Genomic DNA, 17,606 nt, shown 5'->3' with positions numbered 1-17,606 from the left:
AATTTTTATTATATACTCCCATAGGGAAAAAAATTCCACAGTAAGTTGAACTGGAAAAATATATTGATAAAAGTTGATGTGGTACAACCAAGCTTATACACTTCTTTGTAGTGGCTTCTCAAATACAAAACAAATTCTTGATTATGACAGTACCACATTTAGGAATTACCTGATTTTTACCTTTGTATACCTGATTTATATAGTTTTTTGTACCTTGTTTTTTCCTTTTGTGTTATGAATAAAGAGGGTAGCAAAATGATGCCTCTCTGATAGATCCTACCATCGTGAGTATTCAATACAGAGAAGGCCTGAATATAGGTTTGCTGATGTAGATCAAAGTTGTTTTCAGTGAAGTTGTTCCTTATCAGTTCTTCAAGTTAGAAATCTTGATCATAGATTTTGTTAAATGTTAAGTAGGCTGTGAAATGAATGATACATACACCATGATGAAAGTGGCATTGTTGTAACCAGTGAATACCACATTGGATGGGAGATTATAGAAATACAGTTATTGGCATTTTAGATCTTGTAAGTATAGAAGCAATTTAAATTAAAAGAATTCTGAAAGTAAATTTAATTACTTCAGGAAAAAATACAATTAACATTATAATTTCTAAGTTAATTGAAAAGTTTAGCTTGAGTTTTGTGTTTACATGTTATATGTATTTATAAATTAATTTCTAGTTAAAATAATTATTATTGACTAGTCCTAATAATTCAGTGTAGTTAAGAAATATAAATTACTCAAGGAAATTAATATACGTATTTTCATATAACTTGTTTTTTATCATTCCTTCGTATAATCACTAATAACAGAATTGTGGCATCATCTAATCTTTAACTGACCTCAGATTATCTATTTTAATGACACTAGAATACAGTGTTAAAAGTTTCAGATCCAAATTTAATAATTTTTCTTTTTTATTCCTCCTTCCCATAGTAATCAAAGCAAAGAAGCTTTCATTGACTGGGCAAGATATGATGATTCACGGGATCACTTTTGTGAACTTGATGGTAATACAATAAACTATTATCATTACATTATTTTAACTTTAACCCTTTTATGAGACATTTTAATCAATGAAAATACAAACTGAATTATAGCTTCAATACTGGATTTTGCTATGTAGACCTTATTATTCATAATGGCATTTAATGAGAGCCTGTGTTCCAGGCCTTGTGTTAAGTGCCTTAAATACATTATTTCTGGTCTCTGCAGCTACCTTCATAAGTGTGTATTAATTTCATATCTGAGAAAACTGAGTCTGAAAAAGACTAAATAGCTTGCCCAAGATCACACAATAACAAGAGGCTGAGGCAGGATTTGATCCCATATCTGAATCTAAAACCTGTATTCTCTCCATTATGATATCCCATCTGCCATGGACCTTCAATTGAAGCCACTTAGTTATAGATCTGTGAACGTTTTGTAAAAATATTTACACTGGAATTTGCTAGAGGTCTTAACAAACTCATATAAAGATGCTTTCTAATGCTGGAGAGGACTCTAATTCGACTTCTCCACAGCCCTTTTTCCAAGAGTCCCCTGGAATGGTAGAAAGACTGGACACTCTCCACCAGAGTAACTACCACTTCTCTTAACAGAAGGTAATTGCAGTGACTCAAAATTTTTTATCTGTAGGATAATATTCCCAAAGAATTGTGCTAAGTAGGCATAAATCATTCATTTGGTTTCTCTTCACCTTTTTCCTTGGTATTGTAATATTTTTCATAGTGGAAAATAATTTGGGGATTAAGTATGCATAGTTGGAAATAGTTCTTTGGAACTCTTCAGGCATCTAGAGTGATCTGCTTCCCAAAGTTTTAAAAAAGATTCACAGGTACAATTGCGCTATCAATCCAGCCTGTAGTGGAGTAAGTTAGAGTGAGCTTCTACTGTAGTATGGTAAACTGAGAATAATGGTGGGAGATGGAATATTTTCTTGGTTTATGTGGTTTCAGTAAGGAAATTTGAAAGGAATCTGAGTAAGGTTATGCCAAGGGATAATTAATGAAGTATCCTCTCTATGATGTCTAGAATTGGCAAAGGTTTTTTCAAAGCAAGCCATTGAACTTCTCCTTACTCTTGCATTTGCTCTTTGTTTGTCATTACAGTTATATTTGAGTGCTTAACACTCATCGTCATTTATTTCTAAATTGTCCATTTACCTATTCTTTGATGAAAGTATAAATAGTGCTTATTTAATAGGTTTTCAGATTAATAATTTGTGTGAATATATATATTACTCTTATGGTAAATAGGTAATTTATAAAATACTTAATTGCAGGAAGTACCTGCTATAAATAAACTGATATGTAGATTACCTGCCATCAGTATAAACAGTGTTAACTTCTTTTTTTTTTTTTTGAGACAGAGTCTCGCTCTGTCGCCTAGGCTGGAGTGCAGTGGCACAATCTCGGCTCACTGCAAGCTCTGCCTCCCAGGTTCATGCCATTCTCCTGCCTCAGCCTCCCGAGCATCTGGGACTACAGGCACCCACCACCACGCCTGGCTAAATTTTTGTATTTTTAGTAGAGATGGGGTTTCACTGTGTTAGCCAGGATGGTCTCGATCTCCTGACCTTGTGATCCACCCGCCTTGGCCTCCCAAAGTGCTGGGATTACAGGCGTGAGCCACTGCACCCATCCGTGTTAACTGTTTTTTAGAATATTAGTTTCTTAAATTGTAAAAAGTAAGAGATGTTTCTTAAGAATTTATGTGAAATCATCCCCTTAAGATTTTCAAGATTATATTTTAAATCAATTATTTTTATATTCTTATAAAACCATGGTACCTACTAATTGGTTTACCATGACTCTTCTGAGTTGTAATGTTCATATATATTCCAATGGTTTATATGCAGTTTTGTTTTGTTTTGTTTTGTTTTGAGACAGAGTCTCACTCTGTTGCCCAGGCTGGAGTGCAATGGCACAATCTTGGCTCACCGCAATCTCTGCCTCCTGGGTTCAAGCAGTTCTCCTGCCTCAGCCTCCCTAGTGGCTGGGATTACAGGCATGCACCACCATGCCCAGCTAATTTTTTTTATTTTTAGTAGAGACAGGGTTTCGCCATGTTGGCCAGGCTGGTCTCGGACTCCTAACCTCAGGTGATCCACCTGCCTTGGCCTCCCACAGTGCTGGGATTACAGGCGTCAGCCACCATGCCTGGCCTGTAGTAGTTTTTAAAATTACTGTCAGGGTAGCTTTATAATCATTGTTTAGTTATTGCTGTTTCCCAAATTCAGTGGATTAAAACAAAAATATAAAGAATATTTACCCAGTTTACTGGGGAATATATTCATATACCCCATTTCCTGCTGTTTTGTTGTTGATAATGACTTCGTTTGAATGGAAGATGATCCCTATAGATCAAATCGTAGTTTTTAAAATAATTTAGTAATTGAATATCCTTTAAGGTAAACTGCTTTTCCTACCACTCTTTGTTGTTGTTGTTGTTGTTGTTACTATCTTTATCATGGCTTGCTTCTTCTTTTTGGTTCATGTTTCTCCTCAAATGTCACTTTATCAGAAAAACCTACTCTCATCTCGCTATGTAAGATAGTAGCCACTATCACTCCCTGTCCCTTTGCACTGCTGGCCCCCACCCTGCCCAAGCACTAATAACTGCCTGACAGTATATGGCATATTATTGAGTGTATCGATTTCTTGTCAGTCTTCCCCAGCTAGATTGTGAGCTACTTGAGGGCAAGGGCTTGGTTTTTGGTTCACTGATGTATCCCTAGTGCCTAGAACGGTGCCTGGACGTGGTAGATGCTTAGTAAATACTTGCTGAATGAACTAGTTGTTTCATAGAAAGCCTAAATAGCATGATAGATTTCTAGTTTTATTTTTTCCCTTAAAATATGTTCATTAATAAATTTAATGTTTAAAACAGTAGTTTCTAAATCTGGTTGTGTATCAAAATTTCTTGAGTGCTTTATGAACTGTATCTTCTCCTTGACTGTAAATGATGTTTTAACGTGAGTTAGTAGCAGTTTGGGGTTGGGTTGGTGATGGAGGGCTTTAAGCTGAATCCTGAGTCTATAATACAGTATTGTTTTATCTGTGACCATAGCAAAGAGCTTGCACACTAAGTTGTCCTATATGCTACCATTAATGTTTAAGAGATATATGAGTTAGGAAGTAGGGAGGAAAGTTTAACGTCCTAGAAAATGTGGTATGACCTCATAACTCTTAAATTAGGACAGTGACAAGGAAATTCAGTTAGAAAAAATCGTATACTGGAGGCCGGGCACGGTGGCCCATGCCTGTAATCCCAGCACTTTGGGAGGCTGAGGCGGGTGAATCACCTGAAGTTAGGAGTTTGAGACCAGCTTGGCCAACATGGCGAAACCCTGCCTCTACTAAAAATACAAAAACTAGCCAGGCCTGGTGGTACATGTCTGTAGTCCCAGCCACATGAGAGGCTGAGGCAGGAGAATTGCTTGAACCCGAGAGGCAGAGGTTGCAGTGAGCCGAGACCATGCCATTGCACTCCGGCCTGTGCAACAGAGTGAGACTCATTGCAAAAAAAAAAAAAAAGAAAAAGAAGAAAAAAAAAAGTATACTTGAAGAGGAGGAAATAATACTAGTTCAACTGCATGAATTCCCAGAGTAAGGAGTTATGAAGCTGCTTTGTAGAGGCAGAAAGAAGATAAAACTTTTGTAGGGGAGGTCATAGTAGAGGGCCAGATAATTTAGAGAGAATTATCTGAATGAATGATGTAGCTGTACAAACTGAGACAAGTTGCAGTTGAGGAATAAATGAAAATCAGTGTCACAGATGGCCCAGGGATAAGGATGGGCACTGCCAGCTAGTGTGTTTGTAGAGAACTTGGCCTGTAGTTGCTTTCTGCCACACACTTTGCTCACTCTGGATGTCTCATGAAATTCTTGTCAGTATAGAGCAGAGGTTGGTAAGGTTTTTAAGTAATGGACTAATAATAACTATTTTAGACTTTATAGACTGACTATAGGGTCTCTCTTGCAATTACTCATCTCTGCCATAATAGTGTGAAAGCAGTATGTAAGCAAATGAACATGGCTGTGTTCCATGAAAACTTTATTTACAAAAATAAGCAGCAGGCCAGATTTGGAACACAAGCTGTAGTTTGCAAACTCCTTGTATAGGTTAACAAAACCCACTCTTCATGATTTGAGAAAGTATTACAAGATTTTTTTTTTAAAAGTATTGATTGAAGTAAGGGAATAAACATTAAGAATCTTAAAAATGTAAGTTTTACTTAGGTAGTTACATAAACTGATATAATTGAGCTGTATGTTGTGGTAAGCACCTGGAGTCCCAGCTACTTGGGAGGCTGAGTCAGGAGGCTTGCTTGAGCTCAGGAGTTCGAGTCCAGCCTGCGCAACAAAGTAAGACCACATTTCTTAAAAAAGAACAATGAAAAACCTGATATAATTGATTTTCCTCTTGTGATTTTTTTTTTAGCTCCCTCATCATGGTTTAATATTTGAATCATGGTTTTTCTTCTTTATTATTTGGTTGGTTTTGTTGGGAGAAGCGGTTGGTACTCGTCCAATTTGCACATTTGTGCACATTCTATACACATGTAGTCCTACATGTACACACACACACAAATTATTTAGAAATATGTACATATATATGCATCAGAGAACATAAATTAATGTTATATTTAATTGTGAAGCTTATATATAATTCAATTTTGCAGACAAATTTATTCAAGAGCAGTTTTGGAGATTAACACTATACAACTTAGAAATACTGAGTTTTAAGATTTTTTTTCTTTGCTAAAAGCCATACTTTTTTTTTTTTTTTTTTTGAGGCAGAGTCTGGCTCTGTCGCCCAGGCTGGAGTGCAGTGGCCGGATCTCAGCTCACTGCAAGCTCCGCCTCCCGGGTTTACGCCATTCTCCTGCCTCAGCCTCCCAAGTAGCTGGGACTACAGGTGCCCACCTCGTCGCCCGGCTAGTTTTTTGTATTCTTTAGTAGAGACGGGGTTTCACCGTATTAGCCAGGATGGTCTCGATCTCCTGACCTTGTGATCCGCCCGTCTCGGCCTCCCAAAGTGCTGGGATTACAGGCTTGAGCCACCGCGCCCAGCCTTTTTTTTTTTTTTTTTTTTTTTTTTTTTTTTTTTTTTAAAAAGGGCCTATTGCTCAGGCTGGAGCACGTGGTGCCAGCATAGTTCACTGCAGCCTCCAATTCCTGGGCTCAAGTGATCCTTCCACTTCAGCCTCCCAAGCAGCTGGGACTAGAGGCGTGCACCACTGTGCCCATATCAAAAGCCATACTTATACTTCATAATTTGAATTTTTATTTTAAATTAAGATTTTTGGAAGTTACTGTTTTTGAGTCCTGAGTCAATCTGTGTTCTTGGACGGTTTTTTCTATCCATCTGTAAATGGTTTTATTTGCCTTGTTTTTTATAGTGGAGTATCTTTACAAATTTAGAGCTAGAAATAGAGCCAGTATTCTTATAGTCTGCAAAATCATGTTTCCATTGTCTAAATTATATACAACCCATTTAATATAGTAAATTGTTAGTTATCCTTGTATTCTTCCTACATCATGAAAGTGCCAGGTGGGTGGATCACCTGAGGTCAGGAGTTCGAGACCAGCCTGGCTAAGATGGCATAACTCCATCTCTACTAAAAATACAAAAAATCAACCGGGCATGGTGGCGAGTCCATGTAATCTCAGCTACTTGGGAGGCTGAGACAGGATAACTGCTTGAACCCGGGAGGCGGAGGTTGCAGTGAGCTAAGATCTCACATTGCACTCCAGCCTGGGCGACAAAGCAAGACTCTGTCTCAGAAACAACAAGTGCCAGGTAATTCTTGGAAGGCATGGATCAAGATGTTATTTTGCCCTGTGATCATGGATAATCCCAGTCTGTGGTCATTGACTGTCCAGGGAATACTGTTTACTTACAGGAAAATATATTATCAGGTAATGAAAGAGGGACATTTAATGACCATATTTGACTCCTGTTTTAAACCAGATGCCTATGTATTATTGTTTAAACTAATGACAACAAAAGGTAGTAAGCATATAAATAAAGGAATATATCTGTGCCATCATATATAACACTTGAGCTTATATGTATTATGAGCATATATGTGTGAGGCCTAGTCAGTGTAATTTTTCTTTAGCTATGAAAATCACGTTTCCCATTTCTATTCAGAATGTGAGCTTCAATAATTAAGATTTTTAAAAATCTTTTGTATTCCTTAGAGATCTCAATTAAAATGTCCAAATAGGGCTGGACATAGTGGTGGCTCACACCTGTAATCCCAGCACTTTGGGAGGCCAAGGCAGGTGGATCACGAGGTCAGGAGTTCAAGACCAGCCTGGCCAACATAGTGAAACCCCGTCTCTAGTAAAAATACAAAAGTTAGCCAGATGTGGTGGCACACGCCTGTAGTCCCAGCTACTAGGGAGGCTGAGGCAGGAGAATCACTTGAATCCGGGAGGCAGAGGTTGTGGTGAGCTGAGATTGTACCACTGCACTCCAACCTAGGTGACAGAGTGAGACTCCGTCTCAAAAAAGAAAAAAAAAACACAAAAGTCCAAATAGTGGAGATCAGGTAAATACTCATTTGGGTTTCAATATGGAAAATAGTTATTTCGTTTTAAATATTTCAACAAGTTTGTGAAAGTTGTGCCTACTACATTTTAGTTTGAGAGCAAAAAAAGCACTTCAGTATGTTAACATCAGTAAAAACAGTAATATATAACTTTTAAAAACTAGAGCATGGTATAGCTTTATGAATAATCAGATTTGGATCACAAAGTTATGGAGCCATTTACTTCATAACTCCAAGCAGAGAGTAGCAGGGAAAGCTCTATTTTTAATACAATATATGTTGCAAAATGTTTCCAAGTGTGTGGTTAGGTAGGTATATTCTTAGAGAATAAATCACATGAAATATTAAAGCAGGTTATGATTCTGTTTGATCTTTTCAGTCCTGGGTGGTTAAAACTTAAGAAATGATTCATGTCTCTGATAAGGTGAAGGGAATGTTACATTGCTTAAGAGAGCACTGCATGTCCAAAGGAAATGGAAGAGTTGTTTTTCTTCTCTTAAGGAATTTGTCCAAGTTATTACAAATCCTGCATCAAGTAGTCACAAGTATACTAGCCACTGTACCATTTAAGTTGGAGATTACTTGAAAAGCATCGCATTTCTCTTACCTTTGAGTAGTCCGATTTGCTTTGTACTGTTAAATCTTAGATAAATGGTGAAATATGGATGATTTTTATGAATTGTTTCTTGTTCAGATGAGAGATCTCCAGCTGCTCAGTATGTAGACCTATTGCTGAACCCAGAGCGTTACACTGGCTATAAAGGGACCTCTGCATGGAGAGTGTGGAACAGCATCTATGAAGAGAACTGTTTCAAGTAACTGGAGGGGGTGGGGAAGAAGGAACAACTGATAGAGGGTGGGGAGAGGCCGGGTGCTGTGGCTCACACCTGTAATCCCAGCACTTAGGGAGGTCAAGGCGGGTGGATCACCTGAGGTCAGGAGTTCAAGACCAGCCTGGCCAACATGGTGAAACCCCATCTCTACTAAAAATACAAAAAAATTAGCTGGGCATGATGGCAGGTGCCTGTAATCCCAGCTACTTGGGAGGCTGAGGCAGGAGAATCGCTTGAACCCGGGAGGCGGAGGTTACAGTGAGCAGAGATCACGCCATTGCACTCCAGCCTGGGTGACTAAGTGAAACTCTTGTCTCAAAAAAAAAAAAGAGAGGGTGGGGAGGGGAGTATTTGTTTCTACTGGAACAAAATTATACACTATAAAAGTTAAACCATTTTATGTTCGGGTATTGTGCTTTCTTTTTCAGGCCTCGATCTGTTTATCGTCCTTTAAATCCTCTGGCACCTAGCCGAGGTAGGTTTTTCCTATGTGCGTTTTCATGCTTTTCATTGTTTATAAAATGTCTTCATAACTAAACTTTATATTGAAAAAGCTTTCATTTTTATATTTTGTTTAATTTGAATGATGAACAAAAAGTATAAGATTAGTTCATAGTCAAGTCTTGAGATTTCTAGGCATGTTGTTTTACATAATTACTGTCATTTATTGTGTGCCTGCTCTGTGCCAGACCCTGAACTAGGAAGTTTATGTAAAATAATTAAAATATGTGAGGAAGAAATAGATATCAAAGATTTCCTGGGGACTTCTTGAAAAATCTGGATGCTCAGGCCCTACACTATACTAATTAAGTCAGAATCCTTGGAATGAGAACAGCAGGCACTGGTATTTTTTAAACTCTCCAGATGGTTCCAGTATGCAACCAAGTTTGACAGCCAATGTCTCGTAACTGCTTCTTAGACTTCAGCGTGCATACAAATCACCTAGGAGTCTTGGTAACACGCAGGTTCTGATTCTGTAGATCTTGCGTGAGGCCCAACAGTCTAACATGCTCCCAGGTACTGCCTCAGGTGCCGACTTATGTGGCACACTTTGAGTAGGAAAAATGAGAAACGTAGGCTGCCTTTAGCAGTGCTCTATATCTGTACTGTCCAATAAAGTAACCAGTTTCCACATGGGACTGTTGAACACATGAAATTTGGCTAGTGTGAAACTGAATTTTAAATTTTATTTAATCTTAGCTTATTTAGATGTAGAAACTGTATTGCTGTTAGACAGAACCTTATTGTTTGGGTAAGTGGTAAGACTACTACAACCTATGCGTCATGTAACATATTTTTGTTGTAGTGTGTGTATACTTTTGAATTTTAAAAATGTGGCTATTAGAAACATTTTAAGTTAACACCTGTGTCTGGCATTATATTTCAACAGAATAGCTTTACTGCCATCAGTGGGGTACATCCTCATTCTGTTCTCAATGAGGAACCAAACCCTGGGAGAAACTCTGTAATTGACCTCCATTCCAATGTTAGCTTTAGACAGGGAGTGTTTTAAGAAATTTGATTTCCTGATCTAAATTTGTATCTTTAGACCTTTCTGAGAACCAGATAGACTTGGAAGGGTTGACTGCATAGACTGCTTTTTGCTCACTCTGTCACAATGTGGCAAATACTCGTTTTCCCCAAATTCACATTGAAACTGCCTGGAGAACGAAGTTGGTCCCGAAAAAGATGTGCCTGGCTTCTTATCCTTTGTCTCTTTTACTACTTTTGCTTCACAACTTTTCTGTTTTCAACTTAAAGGTTTTAATTCCACAACATTTTGTAAAAATGGACGCAATATAATAGTTATATAAAGTGAAAAGGGAAAGCTCTTCTATTCCATAGTACAGAGTTTGAAAGGTGTTCTTCCAGACCTTTCCTACAGCCACTTAATACTTTTAAAGCAGAAAATACAATTTTTCACTTAAGAAAACCGTCAAGTCCTAAGAAACACTTCACTTCCATGTTAGTGATATATTGGAGACATAACATTTTATGCTGGAAAGATGAGAAAAAGGAAACTACTACATAGAAAAAGAGGAAGGGAAGAGGAGACAAGAAGAAAAATGAAATATGAAAGAAGACAAGACTAGGTAAAGAGAATGGTTCCTAGCTGTTATAGGAATACTCTATGAAGTAATTAATAGCTCTTGCTGATGCTATTTACATGCTGTCTCCATTGAAATTGGTTGATTAATAGTTCTTTAATCTTCTTAACTCTTTCTTCCACGTTTCTGAGTCATAACCCCTAGGCTTATACAACTATTTTCTAACAGGTTTTGAGCAATAGGAACTTTTGTCCAAAAATGAAATCTCGCTTCAGAACCCACATAATAAAGCTGATAGGCAGAGCTGCCGTGTAGCCCTAGAACCCAGCCTCTGGCCTCTTCCCACCTCTAGGCCTCCCGGAAGCAGCACCTTGCCCAAGGGTTTCACTGATTACAGTTTGGGATGTAGTGTCATTAAGGCCTATCTCTGCTGAGGAGCAGTAATTTAAAAGAGAAAAATATTCCAGGATGGAAACAGGAATGTTCAGAGAGGATTGTGTGCATAATGATTAAAGGAGCAACTTTATATAGTAATTAATTATTGAATATAGTGGTCTTAATGACTATTTTTAATTGCTTTCTGATATTTTATTATTTATTGTATTTTAAAATATGCAAATCTTTTTTTTTCTTTTCTTTTCTTGAGACAGAGTCACGCTCTGTTACCCACGCTGGAGTGCAGTAGTGTGATCTTGGCTCGTTGCAACCTCTGCCTCCTGGGTTCAAGCAGTTCTCTGCCTCAGCCTCCTGAGTAGCTGGGATTACAAGGCGCCTGTCACCACACCTGGCTAATTTTTTGTATTTTTAGTAGAGATGGGGTTTCACCATGTTGGCCAACCTGATCTTGAACTCCTGACCTCGTGGTCCTCCCAAAGTGCTCAGATTACAAGCCTGAGCCACCATGCCCAGGCTTCTTTCTTTCTTTCTTTATTTTAGACAGAGTTTTGCTCTTGTTGCCCAGGCTGGAACACAATGGTATGATCTTGGCTCACTGAAACCTCTACCTCCTGGGTTCAAGTGATTTTCCTGCCTCAGCCTCCCAAGTAGCTGGGATTACAGGTGCCCGCCACCATGCCCGGCTAATTTTTGTATTTTTAGTAGAGACGGGGTTTCACATGTTGGCCAGGCTGGTCTCGAACTTCTGACCTCAGGTAATCCACCCGCCTCGGCCTCCCAAAGTGCTGGGATTACAGGCGTGAGCCACCGCGCCTGGCCAAATGTGCAAATCTTATACTCTTTGGCCTATATTCTGATTAAGAGGACTCGTTTGCAGGATGTCTACTCAGTGACCAAGGTTTATAATATAATTAATAGTTTAACAGTTTTAATCTCAAAAAATAGTATTGGGATCTGAGCTATGTAAGACATTTTCTAAAATTTTTTCTATTATTTTCTCTTTTAGGTGAAGATGATGGTGAGCAAAACTCGTGTTTGTGTTTGCTTCAAGTGTGGAGGAAATTTTTTTAACCATCAGAATTTGATTTTTCCTTTATGTAATTCAAAAGAAAGTATTCCTATTTTCTAAGAAAATAGCTACTAATGAATAGTGACCAAAAAAAAAAAAAGATTATTTTATATATATAAAGTTATCCTATGTTAAAAAAAAAAGACCATTTTCCCTGAATGCTTAGTTTGTAAATCAGTTCACATTACAAGTTCCCCATTTTCTGGTTATTATATAATTTACTTGAATATGTTCTGAGGAAGTGGGGAGAAGGAATTAAGGTAGTTTTACCAGATAATTTGTCTTGTGACCTCTTTATTTTCTTATTGACTTTGAAATTTCTAACCTCAGGTATCAATATAATACTTAATTTGATGACGAGCAGTTTATAAACAATTGATTACTGAATGAATGCTGGTTAAAAGATACCCCCAAAATAGCCAAAATAATTATTTAAACTGAATGTTTACCTGTGTTCAGGGACACTGATGGGCATTGTCCAGGGTAGGAAGATATTTAAAACATAGTGCTTTCCCTCTAGGAGCTGAGGATATATAGGATAGTAGGAAAGATAAGCACTATACATAAACAATGGTAATGAGGTAAAGAAATACTCCATACCTGCTACAAACGATAGATGATATATAGCTGCTTAGAGGAGAAAGAGATCGTACCTCACGGGAGCGATGTGGGAAAGCGTACTGGAGGAGGTAGCATTTGAGGTGAATTTTGAATAATGGGACAGATTTAGATCCATAGAATTGGATAGTACATGTTGGAGGAAACAGCATGAAGCTGGGAGTTGAGAAAGTCAAGCATGTTTGGGGAGACAGTAAAGAGACCCTTTTTAGCGGTAGGTAAGACTATATAGTAGTAGTTTAAATTAGATTGATAGAGGCCATATTTTTTAGTACGCTGGGTACTAGACTTTTCCTTTTGGCACTGAAGTTTTCTGAATCACAAGTGATATAATGATAAGTGATCCTTACTATATGTTGAATGAATTAATTTGCTAGATGTTTTCATTGTTGTGCAAAGTATGAAGACTCTCAGTAAGCAAAGTAATTCCCCACCATCTAATTTATCCCTAGACTCCTTACTCAGCTCATCTGAGTGTTCAGTTTTTCTATAATTTCTATCGTTCTCAATTAAAAAAAAACAAAAAACAGGATAGGTAACTCAGGAAGTGCATTACCAATTCTGATCCTTATTGACTGCTCTCTTTTCTTTCTTTTTCCCCCACTCTGAAGAAGGTTATAGGGCCAGGAATAGTTCTTTTTTTTTTTTTTAAGTTGACAAATAAAAATTATGTATTTTTATCATGTTTAACATGTTTTGAAATATGTATACATTGTGGAATGGATATATTGAGCTAATTAGCTCACATACTTACCATTTTTTTGGCGAAAACACTTTAAATCACAGCAATTTTCAAGAATACAGTACATTGTGATTAACTACAGCCACCATGTTTTACAATAAATCTCGTGAACTTACTGCTTTTCTTTAACTGAAATTTTGTATCCCTTGACCAGCATCTCCCCAACCCCAGAGATGTTCTTCAGCATTCAGTACACAGATTAGTTAAGCCCTTCTGTATTATATTAGTATTAACTTTCCTGAAGAATTATATCGAAAATTAAGAGATTTTTTTAGCTGCCCCTTAAAACTTACTAGTCTTAGAAAATTGAGGAAATATTCGGCCAGGTGCGGTGGCTCATGCCTGTAATCCCAGCACTTTGGGAGGCTGAGGCGGGTGGATCACAAGGTCAGCAGATGGAGACCATCCTGGCTAACACGGTGAAACCCCGTCTCTACTAAAAATACAAAAAAATTAGCCGGGCGTGGTGGCGGGCACCTGTAATCCCAGCTACTCAGGAGGCTGAGACAGGAGAATGGCGTGAACCCGGGAGGTGGAGGTTGCAGTGAGCCAAGATCGCACCACTGCACTCCAGCCTGGGTGACAGAGTGAGACTCCGTCTCAAAAAAAAAAAAAAAAAAGAAAATTAAGAAAATATTCTTAGTTTTATTGGATTAGGAAAATGGAATAATCAATAGTTTGATGTTTGTGTTAATTATAATTCACTGTTTTTTTGGAATATTTAAAAAGCACTATGGTTGTTATGAAAAGCAAATTTGAGATTGTTAAAATGTTTGTTCCGTGTGTTCAGATATTTACACCTTCAATGAATAAGATTTATATACTTTTTTTTTTAAGAGGCAGGATCTCGCTATGTTGCCCAGGTTGGATCCGAACTCCTGGGCTCAAGCAATCCTTCTCCCTCAACCTTCTGAGTTAACTGAAACTACAGGTCCAAGCCACTGTGCCCAGCTCGTAATATTTTGACTGAAATGTTTTCTTAAAAAATTTAATAGTCGGCCGGGCGCGGTGGCTCAAGCCTGTAATCCCAGCACTTTGGGAGGCCGAGACGGGCGGATCACGAGGTCAGGAGATCGAGACCATCCTGGCTAACACGGTGAAACTCCGTCTCTACTAAAAATACAAAAACTAGCCGGGCGAGGTGGCGGGCGCCTGTAGTCCCAGCTACTCGGGAGGCTGAGGCAGGAGAATGGCGTAAACCCGGGAGGCGGAGCTTGCAGTGAGCTGAGATCCGGCCACTGCACTGCAGTCCAGGCGACAGAGCGAGACTCCGTCTCAAAAAAAAAAAAAAAAAAAAATTTAATAGTCAAAATATTTGTAAAAACACTCGCTTAAAGTTACTTAAATTATTTGTAGGCTTTATTTCCTAGAACCATATGACTATTTTTTATTTTACCCGAAGCAGTAGACATTTTAGAGATTACTTAATCTGTCATTTTTTTTTTTTTTTTTTTTTTTTTTTTTGAGACAGGGTCTCACTCTGTCATCCAAGCTGGAGGGCAGTGGTATGATCTCGACTCACTGCAGCCTTAGCCTCCTGGGTCCAAGCAATTCTCCTGCCTCAGCCTCCCTAGTAGCTGGGATTACAGGCCTGCACCACCGTACTCGGCTAATTTTTCGTATTTTTAGTAGAGATGGGGTTTCGCCATGTTGGCCAGGCTGGTCTTGAACTCCTGTCCTCAAGTAATCCACCCGCCTCGGCCTCCCAAAGTGCTAGTATTACAGGCATGAGCCACCATGCCCTGCAGACTGCAGAAATATTTTATAAACCTACTTTATAAATGACCATATAATATTTTAATTAACATTTCTTTCTCTCTCAGGAGAATCATTCTACACATGGCTAGAAGGTAAACAGTCTGTTCTAAATTTATTGGATTTTTTGTAAAAAATACTGATTTATTTAGCATATTTTTGTAAGGTCTAGGATTTTATTACCTAGTCAACTAATTTTCACAATGTTTGAAAAAAATGTGTTTTAGGTTAACATTGGGATAAAATTATGTGAAAATTTTGAAGATAGTGGTCAGCTAAAAACCAGGTTTATATAAATACACAGGCCAAATACTGTCATCAGGTTTTCATAACTGTTTCCCCAATCTTATTTCTGTTCTGTATGTAATGTTCATTCAAGCTACTTCTCTAGTAACGAGTAATGCAAAATATTATAAAAGTGGAGACATTCCTTTTGCAAGAAAGTACTTTTTATATATAAAATTAATGGAAGATAAATATGAATTCAAAAGGTTCAAAACATGTTTGCCATGTTAATATAGTCTAACCTTGTCTAATTAAAAGATAAAGCAATATAGATCCTGATGTATTATATGCTTTTGCATTCTTGTACTTCCAGTGTTGTAAATATCAAATGCTATTAATGGAAAGGTGAAATGTTGTAGGATTTTAATAACTTAGGTTAATAATTGGATATATAATGCTTTTAAAAATTTACCAAACTGCCATTAGTTTATGAAATTAAAAATTAAAATATATTAGTAACAGATAAGCAAGTTGGATGACATAGGAAAATTGATATTTCATAGCCATAACCTTTTTGGAGTACTACGGAGTAAAACTAATTCTATTTTATGCATGTCATTTGGTCATGTTATCTTATGAATATTACTTTTTTTTTTTTTTTTTTGAGTCAGAGTCTCGCTGTCACCCAGGCTGGAGTGCAGTGGCACCATCTCGGCTCACTGCAAGCTCTGCTTCCCAGGTTCAAGTGATTCTCATGCCTCAGCCTCCCAAATAGCTGGGATTACAGGCACCTGGCACCACACTTGGCTAATTTTTGTATTTTCAGTAGAGTTTTGCCATGTTGGCCAGGCTGGTTTGAACTCCAGGCCTCAAGTGATCTGCCCACCTCAGCCTCCCAAAGTGCTGGGATATCAGGTGTGAGCCACCACACCTGGCCTATTTCTTTGTTTGCAATGAACTATGCGCATACATTGGCCATTATTAAGGTGAACATTATTGATGTGCAAATTCTGTTAGGAATTATATGAGAAAATCGCTTATGTAGAAGATGTTTAGCTTTGTTTAATAAGCTCTACTCTAAAGATACAAATTGTGGAAAGTAGCATTTAGGCTAGAAGAGGTAGAGACTCTGAGTGTTAGTAATGAGAATGAAATTTAGAAACAATATTGGATTCTATGTATACTATATCAACCATTCGTCCAGTCTTACTGTTGGGAGTACCTGAATATTGATACGTGGTTCCAAAGAGCATTCCCTCATAGGCAACTGACTCAACCTTTTCTGAGATTCAGTTTCCTCATCTGGAGTGTGGAGAGGAGCAATAGCAATCCTACTAACTTACACTGTGAGTGTAGATGATGTCTGTAAAGCTTCCTTTGGAAACTATGAATCCATGTCCAAATGCCAAATGTTACTGTTAGAGTAAATGCAGCACCTTTCTGAGAGTTTAGGTGCTGAAAATGAATTTTAATGAAATTAAATCAAAAAGAGGAAGAAGAGAACCATTTTCTAAATTGTGTAATTGAATTGCTATATGTTGTTAGAAGTTGGTGGATTCTGCCTTGGTAAGTCAGCTTTTGCAGATGTTACTTCAGAGTGAGACTGAGAAGGCTTTTGCCTGGACCTCAGTAATTAAAGATACCCTGCAGCCTGGCACAGACTGTATATAGGCCAGGAGAAGCTCTCCAGCAATTTCCTGCTAAGTGTGTTGTGTGTCTAGGTGCACTTAGTTGGTGCATTATTTTTTATTAATATGGTTGAAGTTACCTGTTTTTCACAGTTTGTGGAAATACATTTCTATTTCTCTCCCCTCACTTATCCTCTGCCTCATTTCAGTGTAGGGCTTTGTGGCCTTTGCAAATTATAACTGCCTCCCAGTTTTCCAGGTCCTGGTTTGTAAGCATATGGATTTTCATGAGTTTTGCTTTGCTTACTGTCCCTTCTCTAATCTTTATCCATTTTATTGGACATAAGCACCGCTTAGAGAGAGAGGTCGGGAAGAAACCAAAGTGAACTTCATATCTGATATTTTGTTACTTGATAATAGATTTGGTGAAAAGTTTTAGTAGAAGAGAAGTTAGTACTTAATGTTGTATTAAATATATTGTTTGTATCCATTGTTATCATAAACATTCAAAATTGCCATATACTTTTAGGGAGGAAGCTACAAAATAAAATTTAATTTATTTTGGTCCCCATCCATGACAATTTCAATATTCTAGCAAGAATTCCCAATTAGGGAATGAGATCTCAGAAGAATTATTTTTTTCCAATTAGAGGCCATGTGCTTCAGAATCATCTGTGATAGGACAGAAACAGAGTGAATTGCTAAAAATTTTTAATAGACACAA

General features: G+C 37.7%; 1 protein-coding gene across 2 annotated transcripts in view; it reads left to right on the top strand.

Moving 5' to 3' along the window:
• ERO1B (endoplasmic reticulum oxidoreductase 1 beta) overlaps positions 1-17,606 on the top strand; it is a 67,725-nt gene that overhangs the window by 39,297 nt on the left and 10,822 nt on the right. For both annotated transcript variants that reach the window (XM_010384668.2, XM_010384670.2), the window contains exons 6-10: positions 941-1,014; positions 8,263-8,383; positions 8,830-8,876; positions 11,852-11,863; positions 15,098-15,124. In XM_010384668.2, coding sequence (XP_010382970.1) covers positions 941-1,014; positions 8,263-8,383; positions 8,830-8,876; positions 11,852-11,863; positions 15,098-15,124 — 281 coding nt within the window. The remainder of the gene's footprint in view (positions 1-940; positions 1,015-8,262; positions 8,384-8,829; positions 8,877-11,851; positions 11,864-15,097; positions 15,125-17,606) is intronic.

The sequence above is a fragment of the Rhinopithecus roxellana genome, chromosome 8 (genome assembly GCF_007565055.1).
Source record: "Rhinopithecus roxellana isolate Shanxi Qingling chromosome 8, ASM756505v1, whole genome shotgun sequence".
NCBI lineage: Eukaryota > Metazoa > Chordata > Mammalia > Primates > Cercopithecidae > Rhinopithecus > Rhinopithecus roxellana.
The sequence above is the reverse complement of the archived record's forward strand: the minus strand, read 5'-3'. Positions and strand labels throughout refer to the sequence as shown.